The 15,109-nt window shown below is 42.0% G+C and overlaps 1 protein-coding gene across 7 annotated transcripts in view; it reads right to left on the bottom strand.

Annotated features, from left to right (window-relative positions):
- Nucleotides 1-15,109, bottom strand: part of DYNC1I1 (dynein cytoplasmic 1 intermediate chain 1) — a 196,826-nt gene that overhangs the window by 43,911 nt on the left and 137,806 nt on the right. For all 7 annotated transcript variants that reach the window (XM_063324873.1, XM_063324876.1, XM_063324875.1 and 4 more), the window contains 3 exons: nt 7,605-7,751; nt 3,248-3,361; nt 279-412 (listed from right to left, as the gene is read on the bottom strand). In XM_063324873.1, the coding sequence (XP_063180943.1) occupies nt 279-412; nt 3,248-3,361; nt 7,605-7,751 (395 nt within the window). The remainder of the gene's footprint in view (nt 1-278; nt 413-3,247; nt 3,362-7,604; nt 7,752-15,109) is intronic.

The raw sequence follows: 15,109 nt of genomic DNA, 5'->3' as shown, positions 1-15,109 counted from the left end.
CTTCAGGGAGATGTCTGAAAAAGGTAAAGAAGGTAATCAAACCCTAATAGCAGTCATTGCTCCCCACCCAGTACATAGGGAGCCTGGGGCAGCTACCCCAGGACTACAGGCTGTAGCACAGATGCTGAAAGTCAGACGACTCCTATCCTAGTCGTGCGAAGTAGTACAGACACCATGGATCCAAGAGAAAAAACATGAAACACTCTTCACACGCACTTGGCTACCTCACACCAATACAGGTACACAATGTCATTTAAGTACAAAATGTTGAACATCACCTTCCATGACGACAGGCTGTGTAGACTGTTCCCTCTTCACTGCCAACGACAAAGTTATTGACATCTCCGGTTGGGAAAGCCATTCCTGTAACTGCCACTGGTTTGGACTTATTGTACACCAGCTCCATGCTCTCCTACAAAAACGGGTCTTTGTTATTACTATTCTGCAGTTGTCCTTTTGTTTGAGTGGGTATTTTTGGTTTTGGTTTGTTTTTTGTTTTTTTCCTAATTCATTTCTAAGTGTTACACAGGGTAGCAGGAGAGGAAGAAGAAATCATTTGACCCAGCCACAAGACTTTAGTTTCTATATAGGATGTTGCGAGAAGATGCAATGTCACAAATACGCAATGTCACAAACTAGGATGCAGTGCTCCTGCCATCCCCGCCTGTGTCTGTCACACGTTTGAGAGTGGCTGCAAAGCACTGGTCTTTGCTACATCGTCCTACATCAGGCAGAGATGACAGGTGAGAATTTAAAATCTAATGGTGCAGAAACTAAAGATAATACATTAATGGTTACACTTGCCAGCCCCAGGCTCTAATAAAACGTGCAATACCCTTCTATTTACAAACATTTTTGAAATCCGTTGTTTGTCATGACGTGTAATATTGTGTGCACCTGAGGCATTTATCAGACTGTGCCATTTGACCCTTTGCAGAACAAAATTAAAAAGTTGGGGTCCTGCCACTACCACTATTCTAAGCATTGTTTTTCAGGGATTTTTCTGAGGTAACCATAAACATTCCCTCTAGACTCCACCATCAAGCTAAAACTAGCAAGCATATTTTCTTTTTTTATTTGCTAGCTATATTTCAAAGTAAATCAGCATGCCCATTTTTGCTATTGCAAGTACAACCAGCATGAACAGTTTGTGGCCGTTGCAAGATGCATATGCTTTGAACAGATTTTGCTCAACTCTAAACTTTTTGGTTGTTCAGCCTAAATGATGTAACCCAAGATCCACAAAGGGGCTGAATGATTTAGCAATTTTCATTTTTAGCTATTTAAGTGGGTATGTTTTCTATGTTTAAAATGCCTAAGCTGCTAAGCTTCTAGGGCCAAAGCCTGTAGTGTTTTTCTCAGAAGGGAGTTTTGCTGTAGCTAAAGAAAGTGGACGTCCCTGTGAGAGGAGAGGGCTGCAAATCCATAGGGAAATACTTTTGCTTGATTTATACTTTTCTTTGAAATACAGTTGGTTCTATTAAAAAGGCAAAACAAGACCTGGAAAACACATTGGCAGAGCACCTGTGGACCATATATTTCTGTGAAAATCTTCTGGGTTGAGATCATCATTTAGTCTTTCTGTGGAGACACGGCCAGATACCGTGGTGGACTCTCTCCTCCCAGCACCTACACCATGGCTGTACACGAGTGCTCTGGTTCTGTGTCTTCAGAAAGTTTCAGACTGACACACATCAGCAACACTCTGCTCCTCCCAATTTAAAGCTATGGCATGTAGCTTGGCGTCAAGTCCTGTGCCTTTCTTTCCTAGATCACCATGAACCATGCGCCAAACTTCAGTGTAATGTGGGGTGTGTTCCCATCCTTGTTGAAAGCCAATTTTGGAGCTGGGAAATTCCATCTGAGTGATGAAGTACTGAAACGGAGATGTTCACAAATCTCTGCTTCAGAATGTAGTATTCCAGTAAATGAACACATAAGGGTGGGATTCATCTTCTTGATGTTTAAGTGAGAAACTAGAGAAGGGATTCGGGTGCCTAAACATAGATGTTGGCCATTTTAGATGCCTCCATTTCTATTCCAGAAGAGCACTGTTTTTTTATAGTCCCAGGACACAACTACCAGACCCATATTGTTGCCTCAGATGAGCATGAGCAACATGATCTAACTTTGAAGTTGGCCTCACTCTGAGTAGGGCATTAGAGGGGATGACTTCCAGAAGCCCCCTCCATACTAAGATTTGACAGTTCTATACCCCAGGGTATCTGCAATGGCATTTCACGCTGGGATGGGATGAGTTGTCCTCCAGAACTGCCCAGTCTTTCTCTACATTAACTGTAAAAGGAACTCAAATCATTAACAGACTTGACATGGATGTAACTTTCAGGTGGCTAAGGTTAGGATGGAGGTGTCCCACTTCTTGTGTCAACACTGAAAAGCAAATAATTCAATAGTAATTGCACATTAATGCATAATTAATGGATGATTAATGGAATCATTAAGAAGAGTTTCTATGCAGTATTTTGAAACAAGATCAGATCCCATGATGCTTAGCAAAAATAATATTTTTTTTTCCCTAAGAAATTATGTATAAAAAATGAGTGATGGATTGGCATAGACGGTGTACTACTCCAGAAGATAACACTTAAAAGATGCTTTCCATAGACCTTTTTCAGCATCAGATTCTTTGTTTAGTTTCCATTATTATAATCACTAGTGGTTTGGACAATTTGCCTGGATTTCCTTTCATTTACTGATACAAAGAAGAGGATGAGGGGGGTTAGAGAGACAATAGTAGCAAACAGTCCAGAGTGGGGGGAATTAGTCCTAAAACTTTTGATCTGCATTGTTTTTTTTCTTTGGCTACTGAAGGCAGGCAGCAAAGTAAGCTTTCTGACTGTGTGCCTTGGAAACCCGTAGTGCCTAGGGTGTGTTCAGCAGCAGTGCAATCTAGTCCATATTTGTTAAACAATGCTGTAGAGTAAGTACAATTTATACCACAGGCGACTTCTGTAATTACCATGCTTTAAAATGTATTATTTCATTTTCACTTGAAACTGACCTATGTATTAACGTATTACAATAATTACATGATTTGTGGTAAAGGAAATGGGTTTTGGCTCTTAGCAGAGACTGCTGGAAGCGAGCTGTACTCTTTCAAGTGCATCCATGGGTTTTAGTTTGTATAGGACGTGAGGGTTTGGCTTTTAGGAGCTACGTTCCATTAAGCAGGTATCTTGCTTTACCGAAGGTGCTTTTTCTCCTGTATAGGTGAAAACAAACCCACCTGTGGAGTTGAGAGCATGTCCAGGCTCCAGGAGCACATTTTGCCATCCGTAGAGACGGTAATGAGATTGTGCGCGTTCTGGGTTCCAACGACATTCACACAATAGACAGGATGCTGAAAACACATTAACACTGGAAATCAGAGAGCCATTCTGACATCTTCACAAATTCCTAATACCTTTTCCTAATGTTATTTTAAAGAATGATTAAGTAGTCACATAATGCCTGGAAAATACAGGACTCGGCTTTTGCCAGATAGGAATTGTTTTGTGATATTTTTTTTAATTTAAATTTTAAGAGGTACATTATGGATGTGGAAATGTTTTCAAAGTTTCATTTTCCTCATAATAAAACAACCCAGCTGAGTAATGCTGTGAAAATACTGAATTATGTGGATGAGATTTCACCCACGGGGACATGTATCATTCTACTGATGGCTTTTGACACTGAAAATAACCAGCAGAAAGAGGCAAATAGTCCAAATGGAATCAAAATGAAAACTTTATTCAAGAAAACAGCTGCATAAAACTCGAACTTTTCCAGAATTTGGCTTGCATGCTAAATATTTGCAAATGTACTCCAGTAGAAAAACGTGAACAAGTCCATCAGTGTTCTCCAGCACTGGCCAATATACCCTTTTAGATCTGTCATTCTAAGTGTGGAGTGACTAAATTTGGGGTGTTACACCTGGTTCACCATAGTATAGTCATTCCATGGAGGCTGAGTTCCACTTAGTATGCAATAATGAAACTTGGCCTTTTCCTTTTCCAAGGAACCTGGTAACATTTTGAGCCTGAAGTGTCATCTGATATCTGATGGTGACATATGAGGGATGGTTCACATTCAGCAATCTCCAGAGTGAAAAATCAGTCAGACTGAACAATAAGATTTAATTTCCTTTGACCAGTACAAATGATACTGCTGAATTAAGGGTAAGCCGTATACACAAGTCAAGCAAAGAAAAATTGTATTTGTACGCCTCTTTTGCTGATGAATAGAAGACCCGTGTCCCCAGGAAAAAAAAGGTGCTTTTCACTAATACTTTCCTTACTTTAAGAAAAATAGGACCAAACTTACAAGAGACCCCTATAGAGCTTCTAAGCCAACTCCATGTATGGTTAGAAACCTAGCATTTGCTCCTGCTGAAAGGAATGGCAGAACTACCACTTATTTTAGACTGCTTTAAGATCCAGTCACCTACCCAGTCGGCAGGGAAAGGCAGAAATCTTCAGAGCACTGGCTAGCTCTCAGGTTCGGTACCTGGGCGGGCTCAGTAAATGCCCCCCCTCAAGGGCAAAAGGGCAGCATCTGAATGCACAGTGTGCGTGTGCACACACCGAAAATGGACTCAGCAATTGCTGCTGAAATGGTACCTTGTGCTCGGAGGCCATCTGTACACACCAGTAAGTTGCAAAGTCCATTCTGATGCTGACTTTTCTCTTTTTTTTCAAGGTTGTCAGGCACGTGGTTTCCCCCAGATCATCAAATGAACCCCAATTTGTCCCTCAGATGTTTCTTATGCTATTACTCTCATAGAATGGACCTTCTTCCTGCTCAGAGGTGAGCTAACGACCACAGTGCTAAACATGATTAGTACATACGAGTGTGTGAAATAAGTACAGTCCTATTTTTTAACGGGTGTTTGACCTCCAGTAGTCCAAATGGACAGGTACAGAGGGGGTGGGAGGAAGCTAAAGCAAGCCGTGGCGTATCTAGGATACGTAGGGGGAAGGGAAAGAGTGAGCCGCGTTGTTCCAGCAGCACCTCAGTGTGCCAGGTCTGGCTTTAATCAGGGTTACCAGCCATCAATTTCATGCACAATAAAACTCACGGCCGAAATGAAAAAACGTAAGGAAAAATGGATGAAAAAGACAACCAAATGTATGTAACAGAAAGTCTAACCAGGCTCCTTCCTTTCAAAGGGTCGCTGCCAGCTTGCTTTTATTTATTTTGGAAATGAAATCATCATGCAAAAGGGTTTTGTCTTAATTAAAATTTCCTGTTGTCCCAAGTGCAGATGTGTGGTGGGTGTGAAAGGAAATTAGTGAGTAAGCTGTGGGTAGAATTCTCTTTCCTGGTGAATCCAGGCGGCAATCAGTGATACTAAACTTCAGGAAGGTTTAAGTCAATGATAACAACACACTCTATCTGTTTCAAATAAACAAAGCAAGAGAAAGAAAAGAGAAAAATCCTTTTTTCACATATGGCATAAGTTCAAATTAAAAAATGACTGTTCAACTCACGTATCTAGCAGTACATAAAGTAACATTGCTACAGTAGAGTTGTCTTAATTTAATCTTTTTTTTTTTTTTCCCTTGGCAGCTAGGATTCAAGCCAGCCTTTTGCAACCAAGACTTCGTTTACAGTTTATGTAAGTGATTCCTGTATATGAACATAAAGTAAGCACTCTTTTATTGTAAAATCTGATCACTTCTTAAAAACATCATACTTCCTCATGTTAGACTGTGTAAACGCTTATTTATACCAACCCATGACAGCACATAAAGTGGCCATCCACAACCGAAAGTCATTTATTTATATTTGTCAAAAGCAAAACATCACTTATTGTTCTATTGCAATAATAAAACTAGTTTAATATATAATTCCAGGAGGTACAATTTTGTCTTAAACGTTTTTTTGAGTGTAAACAAATTACTTCCCATTAATCTTTTTTTTTTCCACTAGATTTTGAGTCCCAGTTGTTCAATTTTCAATGATAGTCAGCTTCTTGCCACTAGTTTTCTGGTCCGCTACATCTCTAAATTGCACTTCCAGGAGAGACTGGCTTTTTTTCATGCAGATTGAACAACATTGCTGGTGACAAAATGAGCAAAACCACTAGGGAAATGAAAAGCAATGTTGAAGTTGCAACCTATGGCACAGATCATTAGATTATTACATCAACGTTCATGATAGCGGAAATTTAGGGAACAATATTTGTACTGCCTGGCCCACTAAGCATGTCTGTGCACACCTGTCATTTTTTAATATAAGAGATTTGCCATCATAATACTGGCCCCATGCTGATTCTTTTGTATTAATTCATACGGTATGGCTTCCAGAGTTGTCTTTTAACTCCAGGGATTATGTTGTCACAGTCAACTAAAAGCTGAACCTTGATCTGCAAATTCCAAAGATAAGAATCACAGAGTTGTAAAAGCTGGAGGTGCAAAAGACCTATCACTTTGTCTGATCCTTGCTCTGCTAGAACAAGATGTTTATCTTTCTTACCTCTCAGAGTGCTCTGTGTAGTTCAGTTTCTTTCCTTTCAGGAAATCAGCATTTTTCTGCATTCTCATATCATACTATTACATTTTTCTCCTTTCAGCCTGCATTTTCTTTTCCGCTTCCCACTCAGGAATGGTCCCAAGCCCACTCCCAAGATGAGATATGTTTACCATCCACAGAGTACATCTTCCATCTCTTATGGAGAGTCCGCCTGAGCCCAAACTCTGGAAGAGGAGAGCTCAAGAATGCACAACATCTTAGTGCAGGATGGACTGGAAGTCAGCGCCATAGCACAGTCCTCAAGGACACTTTAGCAGGCAATCCAGGCTTGTCTCTTCCTCCAGCACAACATGAGTACTTTGCAACGTAAGAGAGTCTTCTACCACAGACATCATCTCTGTATCACAGAGAAACTCTTCACTCTCAGGCGTTTTGTGCTACTGCTCTGCCCGGACATCGCCAGAGCCCTGTGGCACTGCCACTATATCTGCAGGTGTCTGTGTGTGTCAGCAAAATGCTCTTCCACATCATTCTATTGAAACAAACTTCCTCTCACTGTGGAAGCTCTGCCCTGTGGCCCTGTCAGAAGTAGGAGACCACGACAGGCATTTACATATTGCTCTGTTGGAAAACGGAAGCACACTGCCCCATGCTCTTCAAGGGCACCAGTGTCTACTTACAGGACTCCGCCGAGACCACCGTAGGTGCCTAATCTGTTTCAAAAGAGAAACTTGTGTACAACAAGCCAACAATAAATGATTCAAATTGCCTGCTATGCTGGACTGACAGACACACAGTCACCATAGTGACCTGGCTTTCTTTACACGCAATGGAGAGCAAGTGTCACAGTGCCACTGTGCTGGCACAAAGGTGCCTCACTCAAGAGTTGTAATTAATCCTGCCCTCTTCCTTGGAAAGGAGGATAATCTCCTGACTTGACTGGACAAAGTGTGATGGTAAAGCACTTACAGGAGGTGGTTGTAACTCTATCTCACCTATTTCTTTCCCTTCAAGGGCCACACTTATGTTTTCATCTGAGTAGCAATCAGCACCGTAGACACAACTAGACAGGTCATCTTCCCTGCTGAACCTTTCCTCTGAGGGAATAAGGAGATGATTTTTATCCTTACCGTGTGAGCAGCAGCAGATAAGGGGGTTCTCTGAACTGGAGTGCGCCTGTGACTGCGATTATCCCACAAGACAATTTGGCCAGAGTATGTTCCACCAACGACCAGGTTTGGGTGAAAGCGAGCAAAACAGACAGACATCACAGAGGACTGGAGTAAAACAGGTAGAGAAGAAGAGAGGGGTTACATGGCCAGTCATCTTCAATTATCTCCTTAAGGAAACATATTGTAATTAACATTTTGTATTTTAGAAATCACTGTATGAGCTGTATTCATATTCCTTGCACACCAGTAATTCTGCTGAAGCCAATAGGACGCATGCAAAGAGCTAATTTTGACCCTAAAATGTATAGTTCCATTGGTCCTAGGGAAAATATGCACCACAGGATGAGTCTTAGCGTGGTGCTAAAAACCTGAGATAACCTTTCAGGTTCTCAGATGGGAAAATGCTTAATTCCATTTCCAAAAGTGAGAACTTCAAGTAACCAGATGCCAACCCAACAGAGGTTGGCATCCTGGCCCATGATTTCCCATCAGGGAGAAGAGCTCTTCCTTTATTGCTCCTCTAGCTTTTAACTCTCAAACAATTTCAGGTGAGTTTGCGAGAGACCTTCCAAGGTTCACCTCAAGGTGCGTTGCCTTGAGAGCATCAGCTGACAAGCCATGTCTCATTGTTGAATCAATGACTGGTTTCTCTGCTACAGAGAGGTCCTCTTTCTTCTAACAGCAGAGGGAATCACACTTTCCCTTACACTGAGCAGAAATGGGTTTTTCCTCTTTTTAATGACAGCTGGGTTGCCTTTGTACATTTTCTCTAGCTGGGGATGCTGAGGAGTCAGACTGGTGTAACGGTTACTCTGGCTATCTGGTAGCGTGCCCCACAAGCCAGGATGGAGATGGGTATCTATCCCAACTACTATTTTTCTCTTTAAAATAACATACAACATCTGAAGTCCTCAAGGGAACAGTCCCCAGAACCTTCATGTGCCAACAAGCTACAACCAAGAGCAACAAGCTCTAACTCTTTCAAGTCCTCCATCCTCTTCCTAAAGAATTATTTCCCATTTTTCTGTAATTGGTCCTGGGTGTTATGTCTTTGTTTTATGCAAATTGGAAAGCAAAAGTTACAGCATTCACATAATTTCCTGAGAATTCACATACTAATAAAGAAAGTTTGCAAACAGAAGCAAATGTCATTTTTTCATGGACAGTTTTTGTGATGCTTACAAGCCACAGAGCAAGACTTGAACTGCTGCAGCAATTACAGGCAGAAAGTTGAATTGAGTGTTAGTGGCTGCATTCTTAAAAATTCATTTTCTGGCTGTTTCCAATGAGTTTTGGTAACAAATCTTTATTATAGTTTAATGACTGGATATTTTGAAGTGGCGATGTTCCTATGTGTGAACCCCTTTTACAAAGGGTTCACTAAATTACCTTATTTCAGTTGCATAAAAAGCATTGCAGACATTTAAGTAAACTTTGTTGAATTGGGAACACAGGAGGTGCCAAGCTGAACTAGACCTAATGTCTACCTAGCAGACGACCCTGTCTCTGGCAGGAGTGGATGGAGTTGTAAAAACTCTCGTGTGGGCAGATGTGTTTTCTGTCCTTACTGCTCCTCATCCTGATTTCTAGTAGCTACAGACTGGTTTGAACTCCTACACCAAAGAGTTAAACCCCCTCCTGATAGGGCTAGAAATAATTATGCTGGCTCTTCATGTCTATAACTAGGTTAATAAGAATAAATAAAAATGTGAATTTTAAATAGATTTTACTGAATTCATGTGGGTGCCTGATATCTATTGTTTAGAGACAGATTATATGCTAAATTAACTTAGTAGACATAGCATACATCAGTAAATTCAATACTGGTTTTTTCCACCTAAGAAGATCACCAAAACAATGAAATATGCTGCCACTGCCTTCTTTCTTCCCCATTCTCTCTGGATTCTCATGGCTTTGAACTCTTACCTTCTCGACTAAAGCTTTTGGATACGTTTCTCTGATGTTATATAGTCTAGCATCTAATGACTAGATGATTAGTATACGTAATTGCCTACTTTAGTCCATATCTTTTTAAGCGCTTGAACATAATAATTACACTACGGTCAGTCGTAGCAACAAAAGATAGCTTCGAAACACCATTTCCAAAGGACCTATTAGCTTTACAGATAAGAAAACCCACCTCTGAGTAACAGGGCTTCGGTACTGCTAAGAGGGGCTTAAAACTCAGCTACAAAGCAGCTGCCATCCGGTTTCCACAGATCCCCCATACATTATAATTAAACCGACCCTACAGCACATGTTCTACATTTTATCTCTTTGTTTAATGGCTTCATGAGTTGTTTTAATCAACCCCTCTCATTCCTTAAAACTAAGCTGACAGATATTCTTACATGAAGTGAAATAGCCAGATGATTTTAAAATAGTACGGCTCCACCACTGTATACACCCCACAGCAGCTACAAGGCTCCACATGTATTTTAAGAAACCCCAATTCAAACAGTCATTCCACAACAAAGTTCTCAGTTTGTCCGAAACAAACTTGGGAGGCTCTGAAGCAGGGCAAAGAAGCCAAGTGGACAGTGTATTTTTAAATGTTGTGTTTTCATGGTTAGCGTGTTTTTGAATTCAGAATCCCAGAATACAGTTGAATGGTCCAGATATAAACTGCTAAAGTGTGTTTTTCATAAAGTTCAAAAATAACCTACAGACATGACACGGACTTAAGCCCTCTGCACTGCTTCTAGTTTTACGTATCGCTCTGAAGTTACTTGCGTTCTTCAACCAATGAAATGTTCACATCCTTTTAATCATGTCAATAGTATTTTTCTACCAAGGAAAAACTTCCGTCAAAAATTAGAATTTAACAATTTAAGGACTCCACTCCATAGCACTTAATATAGTGATTATTTTCTTAAAGTTAATGGCAGTACTCAGATGAGTAAGGGCTGTAAGATCCAGCCCATTCATTTAACAACTTTAAAAGCATTCATTTCTTAGCCTTAATGGGAGAGAGCGGCAGACAGGTCTCCAGTCTGTCTGAACGGCTCTGTGCTCAAGGAGAGCAGCAGAAACCATTCCCTGTGAGCCTCTTCTGCCTCCAGGCTGCCTCTCATTTGCCGATTCAAGCAGTCTTGCTCCTCTAAAACAGTTTTGCCACTGACTTCAAAGGGGGAGGAACCAGCGCATGGTCACGTCTTAAAATAACAGCGTATCCCTCTTCGCACGTCTACCCCACCTTTCTAGGGAAATCTCACAGCACTTTCCAATAACGACAGTAAAGCTTCCCAGTTTTTCAGTTAGGCATATTTTATATGCTGTAGGTGCTTAGTTACCCATTGCAGAGGACAGAAGCAGGTAGTTTCGTAGGGTATGGCAACAGTGCATAAAGAAATGTAAGAGGGATCACGGCAGAAGGCAATTCCACAGGGAGTTTAGTGTCTACAGTACAAAAGCGGCATTTAGAATAGGAGGTTCCCAGCGTTATCTTTTTATGGGTGCTGGCAGAGTATCTGTGTCTGCAAGTTGTCGGGACCTGCAAGAGACAGGCAAACCCCAGTCTTTGGTCACCTTCGTTTCTCTCAGTTGCTCTGTGCATTGAATCATTTCATTAGTCACTTCAGCTTAATGCTCTGGTGCTTTCTCCCTCCATGCAAATACAGTCTACTGGATTTAGCTTTCTCCGTCTCTCCTTAGCTTTCTCAGCAACCCCACTGAAGTATTGCGGGTACTTCTGGCTTTGTGATCTTCCCCCCTGATTTTCTGCTCCTGTGTCTTGGCGATGGCTTTCTGATGGTGTTCCTGCCTCACAACCCGGCGTGCTCTGCCTGTCCGTGGGGGTGAGCACCTCCCTAAGGGCTCTCAGATGAGCCACCGAGCCTCTATTCGCTCCAGGTGGGGAGCACAGCCCAGGCCAAAGGGAGGGCTGGGCCCAAGGCTGCTAAACCAGGGACTTGTGTCCAGCAAATGGGCAATCCCGCTCCTGGATGTTGCAAGAACCACTCTGAAAATGTAACTAAGGAACAAAGCATGCAATGTCTGTGCTCTTGTCACGGCAATGAAGAGGCCTGGCCCCTCGGAGAGGCCTGCAGTGGCAGGGCGGAGGGCAGCACCCCCAGCCCCTGTACTGGGAGCTGCTGGCCCATCTCAGGCGATACGGGGGGGCGAGTGCTCAGCCGCCGCCGCCTCCTCCTCCCTCCCCGCTGATGCACGCCACTCCAACAGGCCCCGAGCCCTCTTCAAGTGGCTGGCAGAGCTGGTTTTCATTTTAGCAGCTTAATCCGGCCCAGATTTGGATTAATGGTGGCGTATCCCTTCAACCACAGATGCACATGCTCGGGACAGACAGTCATTTAGATTCTCCTTACTGAGAAGCCTGACCTCAGTACCCACATCTGATGTGTGTGAGGCCCCAGAGACTCAGCTGTCTGTGCTCATGTCCGTAGATGCGGATGGCACTCTGCCCAGCCACCAGTTGAACAAGTTCACAAAGACCTGGGTGCTAAACAATAATGACTTTCAATAGGCAACGACTACTGCGTTCAGCGAGACCTCTTCTGCAGGAAACCACCCCCGTAGGCAGTGCTGCCATACTGGTGCCATATGCCTACACTTTACACCAGATGGATCTCAAAACAATACTTTGTCAGTGGGAAGAAGCGATCTGAGGAGTTCACAGGCATTTCTAGGCTCTAAAATACCAGGTTAGATTGCAGCAGGCACTCAGGAAACTCCTGGGTAGATTTTCTCGCTGAGCAAACACATGTGAAGAAGCACTATGGTCTGGGGCACGCTACTATAGGTCAGTCTAACACAGACAACAACGGGCAATAAAATTAACTGCAGCTGAGATGAAGAGGCAGATCCTTTTCCATGCTTGAGGGAATTGGTTCAGAGGGACTGAGAGCAGAGAGACAAAGCTATGGTACTGCCGCTTAGCTAGAACCACGAAAAGGTGCCAAACTCATAGTCCTTTATCCATAGGAACTGAAGAATAGGGACTGGTTCTCTGATCACTTGTGCCTGCCCTCCTGAGGCATAAATAAATAAAGACAAAGGCCAAAAGTACACGTACAATTTACTCATAACCTTTTGCTCTCATTCCTGCTCATTAAGAGCAGTGTTTAAAGAATCTAAGCAACCCAGTCCCTCTGAGAACTTCCTTACTTTCTTCTGGCCAGGCAATCAGGAGACCATCTCCTCATGCTTGCATTGCTACACACACTAATATGTGGCCCAGAACAGATATGGATGATGTACCTCAACTGCAAACGTGGATGAAAATCATTGTCTAGAAACAAAACAGCAACTGAGTTACTAAATTAAGCCCTTTTTTCCTGCCAGAACAAGGACTGAACATCAGCATGGAAAGCAGCGGTATCAGATTTGAACACTGGTTTGTCTGGTTTAGTGCCCGATTACATCTTTTTTGCACCACAAAAGAAGGTGTGAGATACCTTGAATGAGGAAATTCTAGGGTGACTTTGCCCTGGCTACTGAGATATCTGGATTTATACGCTGAAATAGAGACTATGTTCCTTCCAAGAGTCCTGCTTATTTTTAGTATCATCTGTTATAAATCTGGATATTTCTGTGTTTCATGTAAATGTCTTCATATAATTAATAGTAATAAGCAAACGGCACAGAGGATAGCAACAGAATTACAACTGTTTTTCCCAATTAAATTTCAAAAGGTACCTAAAACATGATTTACATGTATGGAAACCTTTACCAAAGAGGTTAACCCTTAGTTCTAATAGCTTTAAATGCCAAGACTTCTGTATTGCTCCCCCCAACTCTCTTCCAATTCAACTACGAAATAGCATTTAAAATATTTTGTGCTAGAGATTATTTGTGGTACCATTCGTCTTCTACTAAAAATAAAATAAAAGCAGTTGACATCCTTCACGTATTAAAAAAAAATAAATAAACCCAAACAAACACTTCTTCAAACCAAATGGCAGAATCCTGTTTAATTAAAAAAAGGAAGTTTATACTTGGTTATGGTGTGTGTCGACATCTATCCCTTTGATTTACAAGAGTATGGACTGGAAAGAACAGATTGCTTTATTCAAGAGAAAGAAAGGAGGGAGGGGGGCCCAGTGTGACAGGAAAGAGTGTAGGCTGTATTAACTTCAGTGCTTGTTAAAACATGAAAGATTAATGGTAGAAAGGGAGGGAAGAATTGTGAATGTCTCCAGTTTAGGATCTTCAAAAATGTTTGGGGATTCTAAGAATGTCTCACCCGACCACATGAAAGCTGCACAGAGAGACTCAGCCACACGACTGCTCTAAATCCAAAGCTGGTATTGCTCCACTTATACCATCAAACCAATGGAGCTGAAATGTAGCCACAAATTAAATTTATTTTTATTGAAAAAGTACTAAGTCCTTAAAAAGAAGGAAAAAGAGTATGTCAGGAAACACAGCTCGCTCTTAGCTGAATTTACAGGGTAGGTAACTCTGACATCTAACCTCAATGCTGACATCGGAGTGTTGCAGCAGAATCAGAGTGCTCTGCCCAAGTCTGCAGAAAGGCAATATCCAGCCTCATGCCTTCATTTCAAGCAGGGCAAAAATCTGAAGCTTTCTACTTTCCTCTCGGTAAGTGCAGGTTCAGCCTGTTTAACTACAAGAATAAAATAATCAGAAGAAAGTCCACAAGCTGCCTTGCCAAAAGGGAATCTGCACTTCAGCCCTTTTGGAAAGTGCATTTGCCAATATTATTAGTTTGGTGGTGGTGTGATGAGTCAGAAAAGCAGCAAAACTGCTTGCTCTATTGCAAAAGCAGATAAACACGATACTTCTCAAATGCGATATGGGGAGATCCTGACTGCCTTTATCCACAACTGCAACAACAAATCAATTTGGTAATCCTGAATTACTACACATAAGTGCAAGCCTAGGAATACAATTTTTGCTGAATATCCTACTTTTTTTGTTAGACTGAGGATGAGAAAATTAAAACCTGGAGAAATAAGGAACAATTTCATAACAAGAGCACATCAAATCAAGTTTTCTTTCCATCCAACAGCTTACATGCCAAGTTCCCAAACTCATCCGTTTTCTCTGATTAGGACCTGGCTGTTTATCAAATTGCAGGGTCAGAGCCTTAATGTCCGTGTGCCTGCGTGTTGGAGAAGCTAGCACTTCCTTGGTTTGTCTGTTTTATTTAGGTCATGATACTCAGTTACACAAGAGCACTCTTAATTGTTTTGACAAAATTATTCACAAGCCTGAGGTGAGGGGTCTGCACCACCCTTGCAGACCTGGAGCTTTAGGGCTTGTGTCTGCAGGTGAAGCGCGGAGACCTTCTGCCATCCCTGCTTATACCTCAGGCTGGCCAGAATTTGGAGCAGATAGTAGGTGTCAGATTGGGCAATGGTGCTCTAGCACTCTGCTTGCACACAGCAGGGCACAGTTGTTAGCCAAAGGCTTCCATTAGCCAAAGAGCTGCTATACACATAGCCATCTCAGGGCATGGGTAATGGTGTCACTGCCTGCCA

Source organism: Chroicocephalus ridibundus, chromosome 2 (assembly GCF_963924245.1).
Source record: "Chroicocephalus ridibundus chromosome 2, bChrRid1.1, whole genome shotgun sequence".
Classification (NCBI taxonomy): domain Eukaryota; kingdom Metazoa; phylum Chordata; class Aves; order Charadriiformes; family Laridae; genus Chroicocephalus; species Chroicocephalus ridibundus.
The sequence above is the reverse complement of the archived record's forward strand: the minus strand, read 5'-3'. Positions and strand labels throughout refer to the sequence as shown.